The 27776-nt window shown below is 37.0% G+C and overlaps 1 protein-coding gene across 1 annotated transcript; it reads right to left on the bottom strand.

The window, feature by feature from the left end:
• Window positions 1–8516: 8516 nt before the first annotated feature.
• LOC110928969 (partner of Y14 and mago) lies at window positions 8517–12121 on the bottom strand. The gene is made up of 4 exons (XM_022172045.2): window positions 11814–12121; window positions 11619–11738; window positions 9288–9488; window positions 8517–8810 (listed from the first exon to the last, which is right to left on the bottom strand). Exons 1-4 carry the CDS (start codon window positions 12009–12011, stop codon window positions 8667–8669), a joined length of 663 nt encoding a protein of 220 aa, XP_022027737.1. The 5' UTR covers window positions 12012–12121; the 3' UTR covers window positions 8517–8666.
• Window positions 12122–27776: the final 15655 nt, after the last annotated feature.

Here is a 27776-nt window from a genome sequence, read left to right on the forward strand (position 1 = left end):
TCTTGAATTCCGGTTTGACTAGGTAGGGGACGACCCTAGACAAGTCGTGAAATCGCTGGACGTATTCAGGAATCTTCGGTCCGTCCATTTTCAAATTCCAGAACTCCACCTCAAGCTTCTGGATTTCAGTCCTAGAACAGTATTTCTTTTCCATCATTTCCTTGAGCTCATCCCAGCTCAGTGCATAAGCAGCATCTGCACCAAGGGTCTGAACCTGAAGGTTCCACCATGAGAGTGCGCCATCCAGAAATAACCCTGAGATATAGGTAACGCTTTGTTGGGGTGAACAGTTACTCATTCTTAGAACTGAGTCCGTCTTTTCTGTCCAACGAACAAATGCAACGGCACCTCCTGTGCCATCAAAATTCAAAGGCTTGCAGTCCAGGAACTGTTTATAGGTGCAGCCAGTTGGAGGATTATTCTCAGTCGTGCCATTGATGTGCTTAGAGCGGAGGGCTTCATGTCGTGCAATTGCCTGCGAGATGCATTCTTGCAGCTCGGCTTCTGTTCTTGGTAGCGTACTGGTGTTTGTGTCTCGCCTGGGCGGCATTCCCTTCTGCCAAAACAGTATGAAGTAGGTTAGGCAACATTCCAGGTGTCTATGAGGTACATAGCACCATAAGCCATTATGTAATCACCCAATTTCACATGTATACATAAATACTCAATGTATGAGCGGGAAACAGTTACTGAGCCTTCACTTAGGCTTGCCAACTTGGCTTAAAACGAACTTGAGGTTACATTGCCTCAGTCATTTAGGTTTCAGTTATTTCCCGCTACATTGGTTTTCTTAGGTTTTTGGCTTTACTGGGGCGTACATTTTCCCTTAGAGGGGGTTGCTCGTGTATGGGTGATAGAGAGTGCAAAGTCGCTGAATCTCTTGAATGTTTCTCATCTTCACTTGCTTAAATGTCGTTTTCCTCAAACGTCTCGTACGCAGGTAGAAGTGTCAGTCACGAAGTAGGCTGAGACAGGCTTCCTACTTTCTTACGTGCTAAAGCACTGATCTATGTGATGTTCTACCAGATGAAGGTGAGGACACCTATACATTGAATTTGGTGTGGTTTTCATTAGCTCGACCCGTAGAGTCCACCAGGATTTCTGTGCACTACAAGTCGTTATTACGTGGGCCCCCGTAATAATAAATTGTCTTGCACAGTTACCCCAATTTTCTCTCGTCCAAGCAGATGATTGATCTAGGAGGGGACACTACTGTCCTTACACTCCTTGCCATGGAAAGGACCATTGCGGAGGTCCATGCGCTAACATTCGTTACTGTTATGCGCGTATAGGCACGATGATTAGATGGAATAGGAATGGAGAGAATTCCTAGTAGTTGGAGGGGCACCTTCGTGATGAATACTTCATCTTCCTTTTCTAGTCAAGTATGTTGTCAATTTTGCTTCACATAATCCGGAGGGATCTCGTCCCGTTGATTAAGAGTTCGTTCAAGGTCGCCGCCTCTGCCTCGTCATCACCACCGTAGTTTGGCATCTTCACGTTCGAGAGGGAAGAGCAACCATCTCCTACGGAAGTAAGCTCAGAGTCTTGTCTGGTAATCACTCCCAGCCACGAGCTTTGCAAAGGACGCGAGGTCGATAGCTTCATCGTGCGAGTCACGTACCGTAATAGGAGTCGGAGTCGAAAGAATTTTATTCACGTCAATAATCATTCCGTACACTTATTCGTATGCATGAATACAAATAACAAATATGCTACTTAGCATAATCAAGTAACTTAATGCATTATACCACGTATAACTCTCGTTTTGGGGGGGGGGTCATTTTGTCAAGTCTAACTTTTGTAGACTATGCCTTGGTTGGCACCTTACTTTATGGGTATTCCTCACTAATGTCCTTACCTTGTCTTTTCTTTGAAAAGTGTCTGACTCGTGGATCTTGGCGCTTTCGTGAATGCAATGAAAACCATTTTGTAAAATGTTTTTGTGAAAGCACTTTAGTGATTGTAGTCTAGACTCGAGAAGGAATCCTAGTTCACTACAACCTGGCTCTGATACCAAACTGTCACACCCTGTCTTTTGCGGAAGCGTATGATGTGTGACTAGCTTATTATCATTGCATTCGATCATAATAAACAACTACATGATTTAAAACGATGTTCATCCATTCGGAAAATTTTGAGGACCACAAACACTTGTCATTTAAGTTTTAAAACACAACCTTCATCTAGGTTACAATTCAACAAAAGTGGATGACATCTAAACTTGTAGTCTATTTCTAGTTACAACACTTGCGCCCAAGATCCATCCTGTCACCTGAAATACATGTAATTTTGGAAAACATCAACATAAAGTTGAGCGAGTTCATGCGTTTTGCATACCGAGTATGAAAACATGGTATGTATCTTGTATAAATAAAGTATTCTTGCAAAAATCAAGTTTTCTTGTGTACACCACGTACTAAATGAATGTTTGTACAAAGACATTTCGGCATGTGAGGACATATGGAGCATTAGTGTTGGCTCCTATAAGGCATGTGAGGACTTATGGAGCATTAGTGTTGGCTCCTTTAACTATGTCGATTACCCTCGACTGTGTCGATTAACCTCGACTGTGTCAATTTCCCTTGACTGTGTCGATTACCCTCGACTGTGTCGATTTACCTCGACTGTGTCGATTTACCTCGACTGGGACACCGAAGCACTCAAGAGGTCACATAAGGACCATGAGTGGGGCTCGGCCGTACCCGTTAGATCTAACCCTCGTCCCTAATTACTGAATGTTTTTAATGGCTTGGTACTAGTTTTCACCAAGACTTTATGGCATTTTTAGTATTAAGTCTATGCTCACATGATCTAGTAATTTCTAGGCATTTCTTAAAGCACATCATACTTGGTTCTCGTTCTCAACAAGTGTGCTTCTCGTATTTTTTTATTCTCGATTCGTATTGCACTCGGTACTCGTTCTCACCAAGAGTGCTTCTTGTATTTTTACTACTTGTAAAAAAATTATAATATTTGTAACATGTATTTCACCCCCGAGAGTTATAAAACCAAAAACAGTTAAAGAAAAGGGGGAGCATGAACTCACAACTTTGCGTTCCTGCGTCGTAAACTTCACCGGAGTTGCTTATCTAGCGTCGTGACCTAAACGCGTTTTATTAACGTTAGTCACTAGACTTGTATCGCACAAGTGCAAGTCACTATCTTTTGTATTTGTGTTCTTGTGTTAAAAATATTTATATTTTTAACTATTTGTCTTATATCATTTTCTCAAAAATAAATATACGTATCTTGTATTTTGCACCCGAATTATGTATTTTGTCCAAGTAATATATTTTCATAAATATATCCTCTTGTATGTGTCTAAGCATGTTGTATGTGTATTTTCATGTTTATACTCCTCATGAGTATTTAGTGTATCTTTACGTCTCAATACGCTAGCACGTATAACACATACTATATACACTTAGCACAAAAGTTGGTGATAAAATAATATATATTTTTCTCTCAAAAATATACATATTTATATCCACTTTTATTTTGAAGAAATCCTCATTTCTTATCACCAAAAATTAGGGAAACCTTGGTAATACCTTTAAATACATTTTTAGGGAATAAGTTCTTCAAAACCTTATATTTTTCTAAGTGTCAAAATTTATAAAAATTTTGACAGAGTTTCCCCTAAAAATGGAGGTTTCCCATGTTTTCAAAACATGTGTTTATTATCTTTTAAATCGTCAACAATCATCAACAACAATTATCAACAATAATCATCAACAACAATTATCAACAATAATCATCAACAACAATTATCAACAATAATCATCAACAACAATCACTAATTTTCCCCATTTCATGAACTTGCATATTTACAAAAATGTGTAGTAATTTACTAGCACATTTAGTAAGTCTTGTTATCTTTAAAAATAAGTTTAATTTCTTAAAAAAAAAACTTTATTTTTAAAGAATATGAAGTTCCACAACTTCTAGTCGGTTTTTACGAAAATTATTTCTTTGTTAAAACTTTTGTTACACTAGTGTTCGCACACTTGTTTGATCACAAAAAATCACTTTTGTTTGTGTAAGATCCGGATTAGAACATGTGATTTCTTTTGACGCTTGGTCTTTTGAAAATACCACTTGTGGACACATAGATCGGCTAGTTTTAGACACTATTTCATAAGTAAAAATACTTTTACACAAGTTCATGTTTCTTGTGTGGTAGAGTTTCACCTTTTAACCCTTGCACCATTTCAAACAAGCTTATGTCAAGATCCATGATCTTAACCAAACAGGGTTAAATGATGATCCGAGCTACCACAACGTAGATCGGGCCTAAATAATCACAAATTTCAATTACTACAACATTTACACAACTAGTGAGCTTTTAACCATCATTTTTCATGTTTTTAGTAGACTTTAACGCACCATTTTGTAAGATTTCGAGTTTTAATCATTACACATCACATTAACCACTTCAAAATAGCTCAAGAATGTGTTTTAAGCAACATACCACTAGCTCGAGGCTAGGGAAGTATCTAGACGCGAATGTGGTGGATAAAAGCTAGAGAAAGAGGTCCTTCGAGCTCCGAGTGCACCAAGCCTTCTTATGCGTGACACTTGACACTTGTATGATGTTGGAATGTGAAGAACAAAATCGAAAAATATGATGGATGATCAAGGGGTGTTCGGCCGAAAGTTTTTGAGGGAGAGGAGAGAGTAGTTTTGTGGTGTTGGGTGGTGAATTGTTTAGTGTGCCATCTCAAGGTATTTATAGACATTCCATATGGCATATTCCTGGCATATTCCTGGAATATTCCTAGCATATTCCTGGCATATTCCTGGAATATTCCTAGCATATTCCTGGCATATTCCTGGCATATTCCTGGAATATTCTTAGCATATTCCTAGCATATTCTTGGAATATTCCTAGCATATTCCTAGCATATTCCTGGAATATTCTTAGCATATTCCTAGCATATTCCTGGAATATTCCTAGGTTTTCTGCGTTGTCTGCGTTTTGCAGTGTAAGCACTGTGTCGCGTAGGAACACACGGTACGTGCTTAAACTTGAAAAAATAACGTTTTTAAGCGTTTTAATTTATTTTTCAACACGAACCTGATTAAAATAAAATTTTAATCATAACAGAATATTTGTGGGATTAAATATTATCCCGGGCGGCCATCAACGTTCGTTTCGCAGTTTTGTCGCAATTAGTTCTGCTCTTAAAGTGTGTTTCGGGTGCTTTTTAGTGCTTATTTTTGCTTTCATATAGCATATATATTAAACCCTTGTATGTACTCTTGGGTTTTAATGTATTCTTGTTATTGGACCTACACCTAGGCTCCAATTTTATTGTCTGACTGCTTTCTGCAGTTCCGTTGACACAGTGTGTCTTACCGGTGAGTTTACTAATATTTTTGACGCAACGCTCTCGTTTTTGCATAAAGCAATATTTTGTAGTATAAAACGTACATGAATTCACTTGTATGGAATTCAGAAACTTATTTCTCTTGTAAACTAGATCATGTATGTTCATTAAGGCACAGATCACTGTTCATTTAGTGTACGGAATGTACGGAAAAGTGACGGTTGTCACATCGGGGGCGGTAAATTATTTTTCTTATTAAAATGTTTAGTTAAAAGAACAAAATTAAACATGTGTTTATTAAAATCAATTCCACGTATAAGTTAAACAATCCCCATTTCAAATTAGTTAATTTTGTTATCTTCTACTTGTTCATGAATCACTAATGTATATTGTGTCGCCAGTTCCTTATATTGCTTGATAAGAATAAGAATGTAGCACGCGAGGATTGATAATTTGACTTAATTGAGTTGTAAGATATTACATAATAAGAAAATTAACATACATACTATACAATATATTACGAGAAGATTGGTAAACTAACCATAAATGAGTACTACATTGTAAATTGTAGCTCCCGCCGCATCGCGCGGGCTTCCTGCTAGTAATGTTAAAAGTATTACGTATTAAATTTTGTTAATCTGTATTATAAAAGTTTAGAAATTATAAGATCTCAAAAGTTGTTTCACCTAATTCAAGTTGCCCAAAAAATATACAGATTTAGTAATACATGTTTCATTTTTGGGTAAACTAGGGTTAAGACCCGCCCGCGTTGCGGCGCGGGTACATCGTAAATATTGAATGGATTAGTCCAAACGTTATAGGATGCATTAACTATATGAAAACACACACTTCGACATATCTAATTGAACTCAATGTAACCTATATCATCAGTGTGGTTGGATCAAACGTAAATTAAATCAAATTCATATCGAACAATCATAGCGTATTATATGTGACCCAACTCATACATAGAAAACGTAACAGGTATGAAAGAAAAATATGCACATGTAATCGGAAGGGATTAATTAGAGCTTTCGTAAAAAAAAGGGAGAAAAAGAAACCATAATTTGACTCCAGTTGGTCGAAACAAACTTTACGAAACATACATAAAATAAGCACGGAAACATATTATATTTGACCTAAATCATTTCACAAAAAAATTTACGTCGAAACGTAGAACAATTTGAATTTATACCAAAACGTACATAAAAATATGCACGTAAAAATGGTTTCTTTAAAAGAAAACGTATTATATTTTACCTGACTCGTCTATAAAAAAAAGTTTACGTCGGAATGTAGAACAAATCATATTTATATATAACCGTACATAAAATATGCACGTAAAAAATAAATTTTAAGTAAAAGGAGTATAGGGGTAAACCGAAACAAAATATTAGTAAAAAAAATTTAATAGGTTAAAAACGTTCGTAAAACCGTGCCAAGTAGCACCAATTCCACAACGACATCGACTCTCAACATCGTAAAAATAAAATAGATAAAATGGTAAAAATTACACTGAACGAAAAGCAGACTAAAATCGTTGAACAACGCACACCCGTTACAGTGTGTTAATGCGAAGACATTAACCAGAAACGTAAAACGTAGAAAATAATAACTTAGTCGATCTAGGACCCGACCGTTGCGGCGAACTTTTCAAAAGGGAAAAAATGGACGCGTTGCGACGGGTCTGTCAAATATGAAAAATAGAGCAAAAAACGTTAAACCTCACATGCACGCTACGACATGTTAACTCGCAAAATTTAGAACGAAATGTAAACGAAAAACTTGCGAAAGAATAAAATTATGGGGGGCCAAAGTTGTAAATAATAAAGTGTTGTGTTAAATTACAAAATATGAAAAACTTTGAGTTAAAAGTAAAAATTTTGAGGGTTAAAATGTAAAAGATAAAACCTAAAGGTTAAAAGTGAAATATAAAGTTTTTTTTTTTGGGAAACTCCCAAAGCTTAGTGTACAACTCTTAATGCACAAAAAACTTGATAATTTATATATGAAATAATTCGAAGAGAATGGAATAGAGAGAAATGAAGTGAATCATTTCCATTCCATGATCTTGTTTGATAAAAAACTCCCCGCAGAAACTTATATGAAGTTTTTTTTCTTAAAAATGATTCCGGGTTTCGTCTATGGATAAGATTAGAATATATAGGTGCCGAATTTGTATCATATTCGTATGAAGTTTGCTCCTGAAAACAAGAAACATAACCATCACTTACGTCAATCTCACGAATCAATTATGAATATATTCACAAATTCTCATTTCATCATGGCAAGGTGGCAAATCAAAGTAAAAAAATACACGTTTGTGAAGGGATAATCGAGTTCGACATGCCATTTAACTTGTTTTCTACTCGGTGAGAAATTAGCGGGCTTGTTCAAATAAGTTTTCATTCTTGATATCATTTGTCTCATACTATGTTTTCATTCTAGAGTAAACTGCCCAAATGGTCCATGAGGTTTGGTCACTTTTGCCACTTTAGTCCAAAACTTAAACCTTTTAAATCTGGGCCCCTGTGGTTTCAATTTTGTTGCTATTTTCATCCAAAATCAAAATCTGATCAGATTTTTCAGTTAACATCCAACTTTTTGGTCTTTTTCTTCCTCTTTAATGAAGGGCAAAATGGTCTTTTAACGTTTTATTATCACAAATTAAAAAAATCTGACCATTTTGCCCTTCATTGAAAGGAAGAAAAAAAAAAAACAAAAAAACTAGATGTTAACTGAAAAATCTGATCAGATTTTGCTTTTGAATGAAAATGACAACAAAATTGAAAGCACAGGGACAGATTCAAAAGGTTTGAGTTTTGAACTAAGGTGGCAAAAGTGACCAAACCTTAGGCACCATTTTGGCAGTTTACTCTTCTTGATATTATTTAACTTGTTATTTAAAACTTCTATAAAAAAATATAAAAACAAGGCAACTCATCGAGCCACAAACTGACTTGAGCAGAACACGAGCTCCATTTCCAGATCGGATAGGAACCAGGCCAGCTCAGTTTCCAGCTCGGCTAGCATTTTTGGAGCTCAGCTCAGCTGGTTGAACATCCCTACTGGATACAAACTGAAACTTTCAGTTTTGACTTGCTACCCAACGGTGAATTTTGCTATCACCAAAGTACAATCTCTGAAACAATGGTTAACCCAAGGTTCAGAAACCATACAATCTGAAAGAATCCAACAATAAGTTACTTCATTTTCCTCAGTAATTCCAAATTTGGACAGCTTTTAGTTTTCAAATCTGAATCTAGAATCTTAAGAAAGCAAACCAAAAAGAAAGAAAGAAAAAAATCTAAACTTGTCGATGAAACTGCAATTTTATAAAACATTTTCCAGAGAAGCCTTTTTGTCCTCCAAAACCTTCAATTCTTGTCGCCAATCGTCTAATTTAGCTAATTTCTCCAACTGTTCTGGTTTCAAATCATTCCCTGCCTTTAGTTGTTGACCCTCTGTTAACCGGATCTACAACCAAATTTTATTCAAATCAACCGTTTAATCGATGGATCAAATAGTCAAAACATGAAACTCCTAAATCATTTATTTGAAGAATATAAAAATATTATTGAAATAATACTGTTTTTGTTATCATTTTTACATCATTAATTACTTATAAATATATGTGTATATATATAGGAGAAGGATCCGTTAGGAACCACCCTTTAATGCGAGAACCGCGAGAACCAGTGTGAACACAACCAAAAAAACCTAAAAAAATCTAAAAAACACACAATTTTTTTTTCTAATATATTTTTATAAAATTCGTTACCTTTCGTTAATTAAAAAAAAATTAAACAGAAAGTAGCAATTTTTATAAAAAAATATATATCATTTTTTTTGATCTGTTACCTAGCCCACCTGACATTTTGTCACCAAACAAACGACTAAAAACACTTAAGACGCTATGAATTTGTGGAAGGGGTACAAGCTTAAGGAGTTTACCTTCTTTTTTAGGGCTCGGATTCGTTTATCAATATCAGGAACATGATCTCCCGTTTCTGAATTAACAGGAGGGCTGGCAGCCGATGTGGTTCCAGAAATAGTGATCTCGTTTATCTGGGACACAACTAATTCGAAAGATTCTGATGCTCGATCTACATCGTCATTAGACGAAACTTCACTTTTTCCCTTATCAAGGGACGCCTGCTTCAACAAGTAGCAATGTAGCATACATATACCAGGAATAAAAAAAACATGTCACGGTAAATAAAAAAATACCAACAATCTATTTTAATTAATTTGTCAACTTTCATTCTAGAACATTAAATGACACGACCTTCAAATAGAGAAAACATGTGCAGGATAGGAGATAGGAATATCAAATTCACACTGACAAAGGAGTTTTCGGAAAACAAAGAGGTATTCTATGACAATACTGGGTGAAGAACACAGATAATGTTGAATAAGTTCCGCTTGATGCATATATATTAATTCCTGCCGGTGATTAATAATTTCAAAATAATTTTAAAAGAGAATTTTATGGCATAAATAATAATCTCAGAGGAAATTCAGTGTAGTCACAAAATCAATTGCTTATGAAAGAGATTATGGGATTAAAAAGATGACTATTTATCAAAATTTCAAAATATGGGAATTAGGGGTGTAAACGAGCTGGGCGCTCGTGAGCTACTCGAGATCGACTAGCTAAAAGCTCGAATCCAGCCGTGCTTGAATGAGCCCGAGCTTCATGGAGCCTGAGAAGGCTCGCGGGCCAAAAGGAGTGTTATTTATATAGTATTATTATAAAAATAACTAAATAATATATATCATATGTAGAAATTAGAACTCTGAATATAAAAAAAAAAATATAGATGCATACAAAAATAATTATTAAATGATAAATGAGCCAAGCTCGAGCTTTAGAAATGGAGCTCGAAAAGAGCCGGCTCTTCTCGTTTAAAGTTTAAAACATTAACAGGCACAAACTATAAGTTAAAAATCGATGATTAGTTGATTACTTATGAGCAAAAGGGAACATTACAGGGAACTACAAATACATATCAATTGTGTTACTGAAATTCGATGATCTTAACGAACTGAAAACAATTTATTTCTTCTCAATATATTTTTCACAACCCGAGCATTTTGTCAGAGGTCTATCCAAGATTAATGACATAGAACTCACCACATGGAATCTCTTCCAGTGTATACTAGTCAATGCTAAATCCTTCTCTTCTATAGTTTTGTTAATTATAGATAACTAACCTATTTGTTTCCATTACATTAGCTGAAACTCGTAAAAACCGACATTCAAACCGAACGAAGAATAGATTACACCTGACATATCGTTTCAACAAAAAAATATTCAGAAAAATCACTAGAATAACGAAGATAAGTCGATAACAGGTGGAAAGCCTGTGATACGATGCTAGTCTTTAGAAACCTAAATCGTACTTAATCTTGTTTCTCTATCTTCGTTTTAAAATGCGCGCATCACATGATCCTGTGGTGAGGTTGCATCGCGCGATGCAACTCCATGATGCGTGTATCACATGATGTGGTATGAACAAATCTGACTATCCATTAAGCAATGGGTTTGAGTGTTTGAACAAATGAGGCTATTAACTGAACAAATCTGAGTCATCTGACTAGAGATGATGAGAATAACTATGTTTTAGTGATTAAAAGTGAACAAGTTTAATATATACGGATTAAAAACTCGGATTTTCGACAAGAGAAGTGCATAGAAAACCCTAAGCGAAAAAGACATGTATCAAGGCTTAATTGATGATATGGGATACATGTTTGTGTTATACTGGTACTGTATCTAGCCCAACTCAGGCTTTGGAAGCTTAGAAGTTGCATGACTAGTCGAGAATTAAATAATTTAGCAAATTTTAATAACAAATGCCTCGACGCGTGGCTTTTGAGTTCAAATTGCATCAGAGCGCCACACGCTTTTTAAACCAAGTTCTCTATGATGTTCATTACAAAATCAATTTAGATTATACAACTGCGAGAACCACGTGAGCTGCGTATACCCTTTTCTTTAACTACATACATAAGATGGGTACATAATCGTGCTTCCTCCACTCTCTAACCGTACCAACTATTGCGTACAAGTGCATTACACAGTTCTCTACTTAAAAAGCGTCCCCTTCACGAGTAATGTAACGGGTATTTACCAACGGACAAGAATTATGTTGTGACGGTACCTACCTAACAATTATAAACTCTTTAACTTTGGTCCTAGACTACTAATAGCAGTTGGTGTTAAACAAAAAAAAAAGACAAGAATTCTATTCTAAGATATACAAAGGTTAGATGAAAGACCTGCAAACGCTTCTCCTTCTTCCTCTCATTCCGCTTAGCGGCTTTGGTTTTGGGTTTACTAACAACAACATCCACTTCAGGATCATAACCAGGGGGCACAGTCTCCAGTGACTCCTTCAACTGTCCATCATCACCACAAATCACACATACAGAAATTTTAAATTACAATAATAAATGTATAGAAAGAAAACATACGAGAGCGCCTTTGGATTTGTAAACGGCGACTTCATCCTGAGGCGTGTATCCAGCCCTGATCTTATAGGGTTTGCGCAGGGTTCCGTCGGGTCTTCGGGTCGGGCCAACGAGTCTTTCTCCTTCTTTTAGGGTTTTGGTGAGCTCAGCTGCCATTTCTTTGGCTTCGTCTTCTCCTCCACCTCCACCACTGCTCGCCATCCAAAGATTATGAACTCAACAACAACAGAGCAGAAGAAGATCGATCGGCTGCTAAGTTAAGTGGACTTGTGTTCCATTTAACCCTTTTTTTACTTCCTTAAATTGGGTTGGGTGTGTTTGGTTACGTTTTATGTTTATAAAAAAAAACCTATACTAACAGGTACAACACCATAAATTACAAAAAAAAAGGTTAAAAATTTTATTTTTGTAAAAATTAAATAAACTATTATATACTAGGTTATAACCCCGTGTATTACACGAGTTAACAAATATATTTTTATACACTAAATAATAAAACAGTGTATCTTTTAAAGTTTTGTTTATCACATGAGTTGAATAAATGTAATTTTACATACTAAATAATAAAATCTTTAAAAACCTCGTGGATTGTACGGGTTGGATAAATGTAATTTTATATACCAAATAATTAAAAAAATATATCTTTAAAAACCACGTGTATTACAATAAATCTAATTTTGTATGCTAAATAATAAAAAAAGTTGTATTTAAAAAAAACACTTCATTTATTACATAGGTTGAATAAGTGTAATTTTACGTATTAAATAATAAATAGTTATATCGTTATATTTTAGCACCATATTCATATTTTAATTACACAGCGTTTTAACATATAAGTTCTTATATATGATTAGGAAAATAGTAATTGGGATGATATGGTTTGATTATAGTATTAGTCAACGCAGAATACGATAATTATATTTCGCATTCGCATTTATATCTGTAAATTGTAAAGCATGTAAATGAAACCTTTACTATTTTGGGTAAATTACACTTTTCATCTTTTATGTTTGTATCGGATTGCAATGGATAGCCTTTAACTTCAATAATTACAGTCATAGTCCTTTTTTTGTAAAACCCATTACACCCTACGTCCTTTACCACTAACTTGGTTAAAAATTTCAGTTAAATCCTATCACATATGGGTAGTTAAGTCTTTTGACCAATTTAATTAAATTAAAATTTAGAACAAAGCTTTAATATTACCCTCACCCCTCTCTCTTTCTATCTATCTTAGCTCTCTCTCTCTCTCTTTCTTCAACCAAACCCCACCGCCATACCATTGACAACCACCACCACCAAATCCAACTTCCATCGCCAGATTTGGGGGTTTCATTCGAAGACGAAGACTATGCTGATGATGAAGTCAATAAAACCACGATCCATATAAATCTTTAACATGTTAGGCAAACAACAAAACAAATGTCATAAATCGAAATATTGACCTGATTCAGAACAAAACACAAAACTTTGTCAAACTCGTTAGAATGCATCATCTGCCAACTGCTAGTATCAAAAACCTTTAAACAATTTCAAAATTTAATGGTATATTAAAACTGCAATCTACAAATCCTTTGAGACGTATAAAAAATTGTTGGTGCATGCGTCTGTCGACTTCGTCTTGTATCGAGTCTTGTATAGAACTAGTTAGATCAGGGCACGAAAATCAAGAATGTGGAAATTAGTGGTGATTCCGCTTGAAATGACATCTAGTCACTTCCAAGCGAAATCAGAATGATACTAATTCCGCTCGAACTAAAATGTTGATTCCGCTTGAATCATTGTTGTTAATTCCGCTTGAAATGAACTTGTCATGTTCAAGCGGAATCTCAATGGCTATATATATGCCAGTTCAAGCGAAATCATATATAGAATTTCCGGTTTTGCAACGAAGTGCTGCCGAAGTGTCGTCACGCTGTAAAACGTCATTATATCAAACAAATCGACAGTTTAAAGTGATATTCTTGCTGAATTGACCTCAATACGTCTGTTTCCGCCTTTCGTATTAAGTAAAACTCTTCTGATCGACTCGTTCAGGTCCGAATACGATCCTACAAGTGGTATCAGAGCTCAGGAGGAAGAGTTCATACCAATTCAGCTGCGAATTCTGTTTTCTACACCTTCTTTTTCAAAATTTAAAATTTTTCACAGTTAAAATTGGCTAAATTTCTCACAGAATGTGCGCAATAGTGTTTTAACAAAGCCTTGAAAGTTTCAGGCCTAAAATCGATCTAAAACTGACAAATTTTGTTATTCCGCTTGAAAATCAGCGAGAGAATGATGACATCAGCAGCATTTCAAGCGAAATTAGTTTGTTGATTCCGCTTGAAAATCATATTCCGCTTGAAAATACTGGTTAATTCCGCTTGAACCGGTATTTCGCTTGAGAAATTGTGTTGATTCCACTTGTAACTTGCTATTCCGCTTCAAAATCATGATTCCGCTTGGAATTCGTCCTGATTTCGCTTGAATCTGGTATCTCGCTTGAACATTCCTGGTGATTCCGCTTCAAGATGCTATTTCGCTTGAAAGTGTATTCAGCTTGAACAAGTGATTTCGCTTGAACATAACAGTTTTGTAAACTTTGAAAAACCGAAACATGGACGAGGAATTCTACAATGCATTTGCTACCCCGATGACTGTGACTCAGCAGACAATGTTGGAAAATGAAACGGGGACTATGCAAAAACCGCCCAAACTCATGAACATCGAGGAGTATAAGAGTTGGGAAGAACGTTTTGAGAACTGGGTGCAAGCAAACTATCTTGATGCTTGGGAATGTATTGAAACAAAATACGTTAGACCAACAAATGATGATGATGAGTTGATTCCTATCAAAGATCTTAGTCCCGAGGAGAAAAAGAAATACAAAAACGAAAAGATGATGATCAGCTTACTACAACAGGCAGTCAAAGAGGATATCTTGGTCTTATTACAACACACTGGGAGTGCACATTCGATTTGGAAAGCATTACGATCTAAGTTTGTTGGAAGCCAAGAGATGATTAAAAACAAGAAATCACTTCTGAAAAAAGAGTTTGATTTATTCCGTGGTTTGAAAAATGAAAGCACAAAGCAGATAATTGAAAGATACTGCAATTTATTGGTGAACATGAAAAGGGCTAGTATTATCAAAGAGAATGAAGAGTTGATTGAGAAACTGGCTGATGCATTACCACATGAGACATGGGGTACATACTTGATGATGCTAAGAAACAAAAAAGGTTTCAACAATCTAACACTGAGTAAGTTCATTGAGAAGCTTGAAGCACAAGAAATGGAACATATAAAGATTTCAAGAATGAAAGTGTTTAATGGTGAACAAGATATAAGTTTGTACTACAAAGCAGGGTTGAATGATAAAACAACCAACATGTCACCAAAAGTTGAAACTGCATTCAATGCAAAGAACTCGTCTGGAAGTTCATCCAAAGGATCAAACAGCAACACAAGTTTTTCATCATTTCCATCATTTGATCCAAATGTTTCAGCAACAAGAAATGGCAAGAAGCTTCAATGCAACATTGTGTTGAATCTTGAAAATGATCAAGAATATTCTGAAGAATTAGCAAAAAGCCATATGTCTTTGTTGGGAACTGTTTTAGAATCTTATGGTAGTTTTGTTGCAGGTCGGATCGGGAATCCAATGCTTAATAAGGAGGAGCTGATGGATATAAAATGGTGCTTGGCAAGCGTGTTGAGGAGAGCTGAGAAATTCAAGTAGATCACAGTAAGAGATGATCTTCGTGAGGCTAATGTTTCTACTTTAGGTTTTGATAAATCTAAAGTCACTTGTTTTCGTTGCAGGGAAAAAGGACACTTCAAGAGGGAGTGCACCAATCGCGAGGCAAGTGGAGCTCAAAATTCATTCAACAACAATGATTACTACCGGAAGGCCATCTACCATCAAGTTGCTCAACAACCAACTCAACATCAGGCACAAACAGCGCATGGAAGAAATGTGATTGAAGATTCTTCAAAGAGAGCTTGTATAGTGAATCAAGATGAGAAGAAGTCATCAACAGGATTCAACTGGGACAAATATATTCCATCTGATGCTAAAGCATGTGTGATTGATCAAGATGATTGAAAGTTACCTGAAGGTTTTAGCTGGGAGAATTTCAATTGGGATGATTATGATCCTAACAAAGCTCCAGTTCACACAACTTTTGTTGCTCGAATTGAAGAAGATAGTGATGATGATACTGAATATTATGCAAAAAGAATGAGAGATCATTTGAAACGATGGCAGAAAGCGACAGTGAAGATGAGAAAGCTAAGCAGAAAAAGAAAAAGATCAAAACACCTGTCAAGAGTGATGATGAAGATGTTCCGGTGGTCAGAAGAAAAGTGAAAGAAGTTCCAAAGTTCAAGATTAGTGAAGATGTTGATGCCAGGGAGATTCCTGTGAATTGTGAAACCTGTGAGATCATGAAAAAGAAAAACAGTGAGTTGATCAACAACATGAACATGTTAAAGGAATCTTATGATGTGTTGAACAAAGCAATGAATATGTACAATGATACAAGTGAAGAACAGGCAACAACAATGAAGACACTTCAGGGAGCGTTTATGATCAAGCAGAAAGTTGTGAACAACTACATCGAGAAGTGTGCTGTTCTAGAACAAAAACTGGAGGCTCAAAGAATTGAAACTAAAAGAGTTAATCGTTTGTTGAAAAGTTACTCATGTACTTCTTATGTCATTGACATGATTTATCCAACTGTTGAAGGCATGAAGGCATTTGAAGAGGATGAAGTGACAAAAGAACAAACTAAAGAAAAGACTCCAGAGAAGAAGAACGATAAGAAGAATGACACAAAGAAAAAGGCTGACAAAAAGAATTCTGGTAAGAAACAAGGTGTCAGCTATAACAAGTGTCCACCCCTGCTAGAAAATGGATATTTGCCCAGAAATCCAAATTCTGAAAGAGTCCAAAAGGCAACAAACTTACAATGGGAGTCGGAGTCGTCAGTAAATTTGCCAGAAAGTATTGATGTCACGTTTACATCGTCTGACACTGATCAACAATCTCAATTGATGAAGAAAGTGGTGGATCATGTGTTAGATAACGATGAAACTGAGGAGTCAAAGTCGGAGTCTATGTCAGAGTCAAAGTCTGAGTCCAGCACTCCGGGTCAAAATGAAAAACATGGCAAAAGAGTTTATGATAAAGAATTCCTGTTATCAAAATCTAATTTGAATGATGAAACATTTAAAGTGGCATATACTTTGAATGATTCGGACAAATTATATTCTAATGAGGAATATCCAATAAGAGGTGTTAAAACTGAAATGATAAAAAAGGTTTTCAAACTAACAGAAATCAATATTTCTGAAATAAAAGATATAACTCTTACTGATAAACCTAAAAAATACACCTCAAGAATTCAACAAAAACTAAACAAGAAAAAGGGTTACAGTTCTGGTTCTGGTTTTCAAAAGAAACCAAACCATAACGGTAATTTCAAAAAGAAAGGGTTAGGTTTTACTCCAACAGAAAAACAGAAAAATGAAAAATATGTTCGAGATTTTAAATCAAAGATGACATTTGTTTCAGGTACATCTTCTGAAGAAGAGAAAGAAAAGATATTCAGAAAGCAGCCAAACAGAGAGTTCCTTGCAAAGAAGCAAGAAGAAATGCAAACTGTGGATCAGAAGAGGAAAACTAGAACCTGTTTCAAGTGTGGAAAAACTGATCACATTGCCATGAATTGTTCACAGGCAATTCAAAACAAACAGGGAGTTTATAAACTGAAAGAAAAAGTGGTTGAGTTTGAACCGCCAATTGATAGAACCAAACTATTCAAAAATTCAAAATTTGAAATTGGTGAATGTTGAAACAGGTTTTACAAGAAAAGAGCTAAATCTGACAACCAGAAATGGGTTGTTAAGAAGTCTGTTGATAGTTCTAGCGATGATTCTGATAGGTCAAAATTAGAGGAGCTATCTTCTGGTGATGAATTTGATTCCACAAAGTCAGAGGAGCCACAGGTTGAGGAAAATGGTGAAGAATCAGTTCCGACTGTGGATGATGAGAATTTTCCACCACTTCGGGCTGAAAATTTTAAAAAGAAAATTGGTAAAATTGAGATTTCAAACCAATTTTATTCTGACAAAAAGGTTTTTGATGTTGAAAAGGCCTTTAACCCCAAAGTAAAACACATCTTTGGAAAAATGATTGACCGAAAAGTCAAAGGGGTTAAAGAGTTCTATGTGAAGAAGATGGAAGGTAAGAAACCGAGTGTTGGTAGCTTGGTAACACCCAAGGTTGGTCAGGCTTGGGTGGATATATTCTTTGAATAGAAAAACCTGACTTGCCGGAGCTCCCAAGTTGGTAATCGCGGAGCATGAATCGGCATCTTTATTAGAAAATATTTTTGAAAATTTTTAAAATTTTGGCAAGTCATACTGATGAAATTGCCGGAGCTCCCAGGTCGGTAAGCGAGGAGCAGGAATCGGCATATTTCTTGAGAAATTCACGAAAAGTGATTTCGTCTTACAAGTGGTACAGAGGTTGGATTGTGGATACTTGAAAATGGTAAATCAGGGACATTAACTTGTACTTGATTTCCTACAAGTGGTTAAAGATGAACAATGTGATGAGTTTACCCCGAACCTACATATGGTAAAATCAACAAAACTTATTTTCCGAAAAAATCATTTTGATTAAAACAAACTTAAGTGTTTTGAAATCTTAATGGGAAAATAGTTTGTTGTAAGGGGGAGTTCTGATTGTTTATGTCAAATGGATGGCGAATTGAGGCTTGAAACAACACTTGTCATATTTCTGTATAGTTTGTTTTCAAATTTTTTAAATGTTTCTGAATTTTAGGGGGAGTAAGAATTTTAGAAAATCCAAAAACATTAGAAAAAGTGAAAAAAATCCAACAACATAATAAAATTCAAAAATGAGTTTTGTTGTGAAAAGAGGAAATGATAGTACATCAGTGGACTATGAAAACACGCTAAAGATATGGAAAGCTAAAAATGTGATAAACAATCTCACTGCGGATGTGTCAGTAGGTTTTTGCACATTTAGTAGATTGTGACGAGATATAAACCTAAAATTTCAAACTTGCTTATCTCGTGGGTAACATTTCTTGGATATATGGGTAACCCCCGAAATCTTGTTTGAAAGGTCCCTCTTTCTGCGCTTGCTTGAAATAAAGCGCTACCCTCAACAAAAATGATGAAACAATAAAATTGATAATCATTGCTGTTGAAGAAAAGATCCTCTAAAGGGGACACACCTAAAGTCGAGCCGTCATCTCTCTGCTGAACGGAAGTTCTGACCTGAGCTCTTACGGTTTCGCAATTTAACCCTTTACAGATATCATCTAGGTATACTCACCTGTAAGACTGAATATTGGGATCTGGATACGGGAGTATATTCAAGTAGTAGGACACGCGAATAAGTTTAAGTGCTTAAGACATTAATCTCGTATCTCGAAGCAGTTGAACTTTGTGTGAAAATTTAAATGGACCAGTATACTGACAATCTAGGTAAATTGTTTAGAACTTAAAATGAAATCAAGCTTAACGGTGTTGGTGATTTGTCTCATAAACTGATATGATCCTCTTACACAAACTCACAAAAAGATATTCTGTAAATATTTCTTTACTGCATTTCATATTACTTAAAAAATCCAAAAAGATTTTATGTGTGTTTTAGCATAAATTTTGAAAAATCCAAAAAGATTTTCGTCAACTGGTGTTGAAGAGCTGATTTTCAAAATCTCAAGTGCTAAACATGACGAACAGGTTTTGGAAGATTGTGTTTAAAAGGTTTTAAAATCTATTCTGCAAGTGATTCATCAAAGATTTGCAAGTAGTGTATAAGATTGTCAAATCTTTATCATAAAAAGCTTATGTTTGTGGTAGAGAATGTGCAGGTTTGAGTAAGAGCTGAGTTAATCGATCCTGAGAAGCTTGTGATTAAAGAGAGCCAGGATTTCGATTCTGAGCAGAGTATAAGCCAAGCAATGATCTTGAACCTGTGAAAGCCAGACTGCGATCCCAGCTTACTGAGAGGGGGAGTCTGAATGACAAAGAGCCAGGTTCTGATTGTGAGAGTTTGTTGGTGATAGAAAGAGAAGAGAGAAGATTTGAGGATGCTTACAGTGTAAGATACTTCGAAGAGAAGCCCGAAGACTGATAAAGATTGAAGATGCGAAGACTCGACACTGAAGACTCGTCAACATTCGAGGGGGAGTTTGTTGGTGCATGCGTCTATCGACTTCGTCTTGTATCGAGTCTTGTATAGAACTAGTTAGATCAGGGCACGAAAATCAAGAATGTGGAAATTAGTGGTGATTCCACTTGAAATGACATCGGGTCACTTTCAAGCGAAATCAGAATGATACTAATTCCGCTCGAATTAAAATGTTGATTCTGCTTGAATCAATGTTGTTAATTCCGCTTGAAATGAACTTGTCATGTTCAAGCGGAATCTCAATGGCTATATATATGCCAGTTCAAGCGAAATCATATATAGAATTTCCGGTTTTGCAACGAAGTGCTTCCGAAGTGTCGTCACGCTGTAAAACGTCATTATATCAATCAAATCGACAGTTTAAAGTGATGTTCTTGCTGAATTGACCTCAATACGTCTGTTTCCGCCTTTCGTATTGAGTAAAACTCTTCTGATCGACTCGTTCGGGTCCGAATACGATCCTACAAAAATCGACATATTCAGAGAAAGTAAACAATTGCCTTAGACTGTGCAAACTCATTAGGTTTCTTACGAATTCAGAACCAAAATTAGAAAACAATCTCACTTTGACATTTTAACAAACAAGTGGTGTGCATGTAACAACCCGACTTTTTAAAGTTAAAGTACAAGTCAAAGTCAAAGTCAAAGGAAGAAAAGATTGCTAATTAGATTTGTCATTTCTGACTTAATTATTGCTTTTACTCTCAACCTCGCTAATCGATACTTTAGTTTACGCTATTTTGTCTTACGATTTCTAATATATGAAGTAACAATGCGATAAACGCAATTAAACGCTGATCTACTTAACACTATCTCATCGCTATCGCATCGCATTTATTGGTATTAATTCTATGTGCGTGCGTTCTTATTATGTGTTACTTGTGCATTTTTATATATGTTAATGGTGTTATTCGCAAACGCAATCGCAACTCTATCGCAACGCAATCTCATCGCGAACTGGAAACGCAAGTTTACTTTTTATATCTTTTAGGAGTTATGTTATTTGTGTAACTAATGTGTAAAACTATCGCATCGCTTACTCGCAACTCGCTTAAACATAACGCAACGCTCAACGCACGAAACAAAAGTCGGAAAACCAACTCGCAGAAGCCCTCCGATCGAAGAACCATTCGATCGAATGGACATCCGACCGGATGACCATCCGATCGGATGGCCATCCGACCAAAAGGCCCTCCGACCCGTTAATCTTGCACCGCCTTTCTTCTCTTCTCACTATAAATACCCCTCCTGTCACATCATTGTTCATGATGTGACAGCTCCCTCCGATCCAGTGCACTCTCAGCCACTTCTCTCTCGATTCCTCGCGATTCTTGTAAGTTTTCATCTCAAATCTTGTACTTTCACAATCAACACACACTTTCTCATCATCTTCACCAATAAATCTTACTTTTCCACCGTGAAATCCACTGATTCGGGCTGTTCTAAGGTGACGTCATCATGGAGTTCTTATGAACATTGAAGTGTGACCTCATTCCACCAAGAACGGTTCGGATCTAAAGGATTTCCACTTGTTTAAACACTGATTTCACCTAAATCTAAACATTTTTCAACTAGTTTCAAACTTTCTTCAACCTCTCCTACTTTCCACTCAAAACCGTTAGAATCTGAGCTCGTTCGGGCTCTTTACTCATTCTCTAGTGAAGAACCGGTCTGAGAATGGATTTCTATCAAAGAGATGACCGATTCACGGGTTGAACATGAAACTCCGTCAAGAACAGTTACTGATCGAACGGGGTGATTCCCATCCGATCAGATGACCTGGACTTGATGTGATCCGTTGTTTAACACGTCATCATACCGTCTCGGTTAAACCGCAAACTTTTAACTTAACTGATTTTACGAGTTTTCAAACGAAACAGCCGCTCAAACGCTTAACCGTCCAATCGGACGACCATCCGATCGAATGACTATTCGACCAGGTGACTTGTGATCTTCAACACTTAAACAATTTTCAAAACTTCAAAGAATATCAGTTCCAACGAATCACCATCCGATTGAACGGCCATCCGTCCGGATGACCATGATGGAGAGTGTGAAACATGGATGCTAAAGTGTTTATCTTACGCGATTTAATCCGTTTTATGTGATTATATGCTTGGAATATGTTACTGCGAGTGTTTGTATTCTTTGCAGGTAAAACGCCTAATTCGGTGAAGTTAGAGTGCGTGATGATGAAGCGGCACATGCAAGGCACTTTTGTTTTTGTGAGGATTAAATATTATTCATCCATGACTAATATTAGTCATATATATATCCATCCACACATTCACGCACATGAGGGAAATTTATTAAATCATCATCATCTCAACAAAGAGGAGGACCAATAGGAATTCACGGTGACTTGTTCTAGCCACGTGAACTTTGTTTAAAAAAAAAAATCAAATCGTCATCATTGGAGTATGGGCCGATTTTTGGGCTTTGGAGGGAACAATTGTGGCAGTCATATTCACGTGACTTGGGGACTTATTGAAAGTGGCGGCTGACATTTTTGAGTTGGAGGAAAAGAAAAACAACATTAACATCAATTAGAAGAACAACATCACATCATCATAAAGGTTGGCAGCTATATTCACGTGAGGATTTGGACATCCGATTTTGTGGCAGCCAACATTAATAATTTTGGGCTCCTGGACTTCATCATATTCACGAAAGATTGGGCAGCCATTTATAATTACTTTTGGGCTCCCAACTCACGGCCCAACATCATCAGATTGGAGCATTAAACAACAGATCATCATTATCGATTTGGGGGAGAGGGGGTTCGCACAGTGAAACGCACGGAGGAGGTCGCACAAGGGTAGCCTTTTTGGCTGCTTTGAACGGGATACAAGGCAGCGGCTCTCAACTTCATCACTCAACATCATCGACCATATCAAGCTTTTGGAGATTTGTCACACATCATGAGTGGCTAGCCTTGTCGGATTCACCCCGGTGTAGGTAGTTGTATTTTCTAGGGTTTATGCATTTGTTCTTTGATTCGACTTTGTGACAAGTTGTATTGATTTTTGAAACCATTGACAATAGTTTACATTTGTTTTGTATTCGTAAATTGTCGAACGATGTTAAAAGTTATGACTTTGCGAAATGGTTATGTGTAGTTATGCGTTGTCGTGGTTAGGATTTACTTGTGTTGATTACAAAGTGCATTCTTGTCCGTTCTTCGGGACGTTGATAGTTATTGGCACCTAAGTCACGGTACACTAAATCCGCTAATCGTATGCAATTGAGTTGAATTAAAACATGTAGGAACCCTAGGACTTACAATTATCGAACCGGGTGTGAACCTTGTCCCTAATTTCTTGTTTTAATCATTTAGTAATTTAGTTTGCAATCTTAGTTAATTGACAATTAGTTTTAAATAATAGTCATTTGTCGGTTCACCCGATTTCTTTTCAAAACAAATAAACAAAATAAAATTAGCAAACTTCATAATCACTTTGTATATTGTTTGTAAATAGTCTAACTAGTCGAACGGGTCATGCAATACTGACCACCTGCTCTTCGTGGATTCGATACCTGACTTACCCTAGCTACCTAGGTTTAATTGGGTTTTTGACTGATCGGGACGACACGGTCACGTCAAAATGGCGCCGTTGCCGGGGAGCTAGTGCGCTTAGTATTTCATTGCTTGTTCGATTTTAGTTTAGTTTATTTTCTTTCCTTTTTTTGTATATTTGTGATTTTACTTCGGGTGGTCGAGCTTGTTTGTGCAGGTACATGTTTTGCAGGTACCATCTTTCAATATGAATTGGGTAGATGATGATCCGTGTGAGTGTTGCGGAAGCGGAGAGCATTATTTAGAAGATTGCTCTGTTTTCCACGCAAAAGTTCAAGCCAACAAGGATCGGGAAGACTATCTCAGCGGATTATATGAGTATAGGAGGGCGGATTATGAAGATTTCAGTGGTCCATCCTCATATTATCCATATGATAATCCACCACCACCACATTATCAAGAATACTACTATGAGCCCGAATTGCCACACTTCCCGAGTTACCAGGAGGAGTATGATGACTATTATCATGACTCCCCTCAGCCGACATACGAGGAGCCTCAAGATTCGTTAAACTCTAAACTCAATATGATTATGGATATGATGATAGAAATGAGGGGCCTACCACATTATGCATTAATAACTTAATTAATTATCTTTCGATAATCCGACCCTTTAGGATTGTATCCTTGCTGACTCAAACTACTGGGTTGAGGGTAACGTCGCCTTCAAAAGAGGGGCCTACTACAATAACTAAGATAATCTCTTAACCAAGTGCAAAAGTGCGAAAATAATCAAAGGTTACACTACACACGAGTCGGATCCAAGTGATTCATCTTGTCTATCTGTTTTTATTTTTATTTTATTTTTCAGCATTTTAGTTAGTTTTATTTTCTTAGTTTAAAAAACCTTTTTCTAACATTTTGATTTGATTAGACGTTGAGGATAAACCGGTACTAAAAGCTCTTGTGTCCTTGGACGACCTCGGTATCTTACCAACACTATACTACGTCCACGATGGGTGCACTTGCCCATATGTGTGTTTAGTGTTAGTAAATATCGTGTTTTATAAATTTAAAACTTGGCTAAAAAGTGTAAAAGGGCTTAAAATATATACCTAAAATATAACACACTTCACGCACATCAAGTTTTTGGCGCTGTTGCCGGGGACACAAGGATTTTAAGAAAGTTAGGAATCAACGGCCTAATCATTTTTTTCTATTTTCTTTTTATTTTTTAGGATTTTCTTAATTTTTCAGCTTCTGCAGAACTCAGCACGGGCCGTGCCCGCTGAACACGCCCCGTGCCCAATCTTTGGAACTGGCACTCTTGTTTTAAGTCAGACAGTAAGCTGAACACGGGGCCGTGCCCACTCAACACGCCCCCGTGCCCAAGATTCAGTTACTGAAAACAGAACCATAAGATCCCGACGGTTGGTAATTTCTGACACAAAAATGAGTGATAATGATCTTTTTTACTTTCGGCACTCTTATGGTACGTGGTGTCAATTATGTGGAGGCGGTCATAAAGAATTAAAATGTTACTTTCTAAATTATAAGCCCCACTATATAGACCCATCGTTTTCCTGTAGCCTTAAGAGGGAAGAAAGTAAAAATAATCCTTATCTCTCCCTCGAAGGCGCCCAACCAGATATTTTAGGAGAAATGCTTCTTGATGAACTATTTCAACTAGAAGATCTGATTCTTAATTGGTTAGAAGAACTTAAGATGGATTTCCTTAATTCATCTCAAGACGATGACCAAGAAGAAGTGTTGGGATCGCATTCAAACAACCTCGTTGCTCCCGATGATACCTTCAACTCTAGCGAAGACTTGGACGATAGTCGTCCCTGTGCCGATTGTGCCGTGAAGGACTCCCCATCGACTTCGTTCGATGCATACATAGACCTGAGCGATTCGGCATACACCTTCTTTAACAAGAGCCCGGAAAAGGGTTGGACTTGTCCACCTACATTTAGCATAGGAATCACCCTCACCGACAACCTCTTGCGTTCTCGTCTTAATCTAGATCAATTAAGGTGTCTTAGGCACTTTGGGGTTGTTCCATCCAGTAAGGAACCACCCGATCCGGATAAGCTCCTTGAAAATAAGCAAACTCTATAAGACAGCTTCCAGACACGGGGCCGTGCCCAGGTCAACAGGCCCCCGTGTCCACCCAAAGATTCTCTTCTGATTTTATCAGAATACGGACAAAATGTGTCAGGATTCTGTCTGCACACGGGGCCGTGTCCAGCCGACACGGGGCCGTGTCCAGCGTGCTGTCGTTTTCTATAAATGCAGCAAGATTCCTGCTCATTTGGACCACTTCAAAAGACAGAGATTCCTGAGATCTTCACTCATACTATCCTAGGTATGTTCTAAAAGTAGGTTCTCAAGAGCCATCTTGTCTTTTCCACTTTTGTCCATTGCCTTCTTCCTCAATTTTCAATCAACACCTCCATTAAAGTTTGGAAGCTTCATGTTTCCAACCTTTATTGTAGTGTTTGTAAAGTTCTTATTCAAGGAATATTGTCTAAAATAAGTTATGCAAACTTTGTTTTGAATTATTTGTGCTTAAAATTAACCTATGAACCAGAAAAATAATTTAAAACTCCAAGATTCCTCGGTTTAAAAACTTACAGCGCCTAGACACGGGGCCGTGTTCATTGAACACGGGGCCGTGTCCGAGGGACTGTTTTGCAAAAATTGAGCTCTTTTCGGTCTGTTTTCCCAGAATGGCGAGCAGAACAAGCGGAACGTCTTCATTGCATTCAAGGAGCAACCAACAGGGGAGGAGGTCATCAACGGCGGAAGACTCTCTTGTAAACTCTGTTTATGCCCTAAGAGAGGCTATTGATGAAATGACGGGGTGGAAGAAGCATTGGTCGACCGTATCAACCATCTAACGGTGGGACTGGAAGGGTGTCTCCGGGAGGTCAACCTCCTGCACCAGAGGTTGAACATTCTCGCCTCTCCTCCTTTGGTGCCTATAATAACCCAAAGGGCATGGAACGTGGTGCCTGAAGTCATCATACCAGCCGAGTGGTATGCCATGCACCCGGGGCCCCCTCGAGACATATTGCAAGGAGTCCCGGTTGGCGTTTCCCCTCCTCCGCAAGATGTTGAGGAAAACGAGGCCACCTTCTTCCTCCCAAGAGAGATAGAAGAATGGCTTTAACAACATCTAGGAAGATAACCCTCGGCCAAGAGTCCTACTACAATACCGAGAATCTATTCCCGAAATTTTGGCTCTTAATGAAAAAAAGGACTCCTTATGATAATTTTATGTATCACTAGACCTATCTAATTTAGGACTTTTAACTTTTTATTTCTTCTTAGTTTTTAATCTCCTAGGACTATGTATCTCTATGATGGGTTTTAATGAAATGATGGTTTTAAGGTTTGAATGATGTTGTGATAAATAAAACACACTCGGGATGGTGAAGGATAAGAAGGGAGACGAGAAACATCGCCCCATGCACGAAAACAGGGCCATCCAACAACAATTTCTTCATTACAGTAAGTTCAGCACGGGCCGTGTCCGCCCAACACGGCCCCGTGCTGCACACTCTGCAGAAAATTACCCAGTTCAGGTAACTGGACACGGGCCGTGTTCGCTGAACACGCCCCCGTGTCCAGGCTTCTGTTTCTTTTCTTTAATTTTTGTCGTTGGCACCTGAACACGGGGCCGTGCCCGGTCACCACGGGGCCGTGTCCAGGATGCCAGTAACATAAAATTTTGCTTTTAACACCATTTTACACATTCAATCAACCTAAAAACTTATATTTGGGACACATTGAGGACAATGTGTAATTTAAGTGTGGGGGGATGCTAAAACCTTGAATCTTGCAAGTCCTAATAACAAGCCTTACACATTTTTTTTAGTTGTCTTAGTTTAAGTTGGGAATTCAAGTTCTAACAAGGTTATATTTTTACAAGTTTACAACCGATAGCGTCGTGATAAAAAGAACCAACATAAGAAAATTATGAAAAGGCATGACAAACTTAGTTAAAATTTGATTATATATACTTGATCACATAAAAAACCCTTTCCCACAAAAGTGAGCTTTGAGCCTTTAATCGAGCATACAAATACATATCTTTACACTAAATGCTCATTTTTCGTTTCTTGTGTGAATAGCCGCTTGGTTCGTACGACTCTAGAACTTGCCATGACAATACATTCCCGGTCCTTACCAACTTAAACCCAAGTAAGTAAATGAAGGAGACATTAGG

This window comes from Helianthus annuus, chromosome 3 (genome assembly GCF_002127325.2).
Source record: "Helianthus annuus cultivar XRQ/B chromosome 3, HanXRQr2.0-SUNRISE, whole genome shotgun sequence".
Lineage (NCBI taxonomy): Eukaryota > Viridiplantae > Streptophyta > Magnoliopsida > Asterales > Asteraceae > Helianthus > Helianthus annuus.

Coding starts and splice junctions, on each gene's coding strand:
- LOC110928969 (XM_022172045.2), bottom strand. CDS start 12,011: ATGGCGAGCAGTGGTGGAGGTGGAGGAGAAGACGAAGCCAAAGAAATG. Junction 11,739..11,813: donor ACAAATCCAAAGGCGCTCTC/GTATGTTTTCTT, acceptor GATGATGGACAG/TTGAAGGAGTCACTGGAGAC. Junction 8,811..9,287: donor TCCGAGCCCTAAAAAAGAAG/GTAAACTCCTTA, acceptor ATTTGGTTGTAG/ATCCGGTTAACAGAGGGTCA.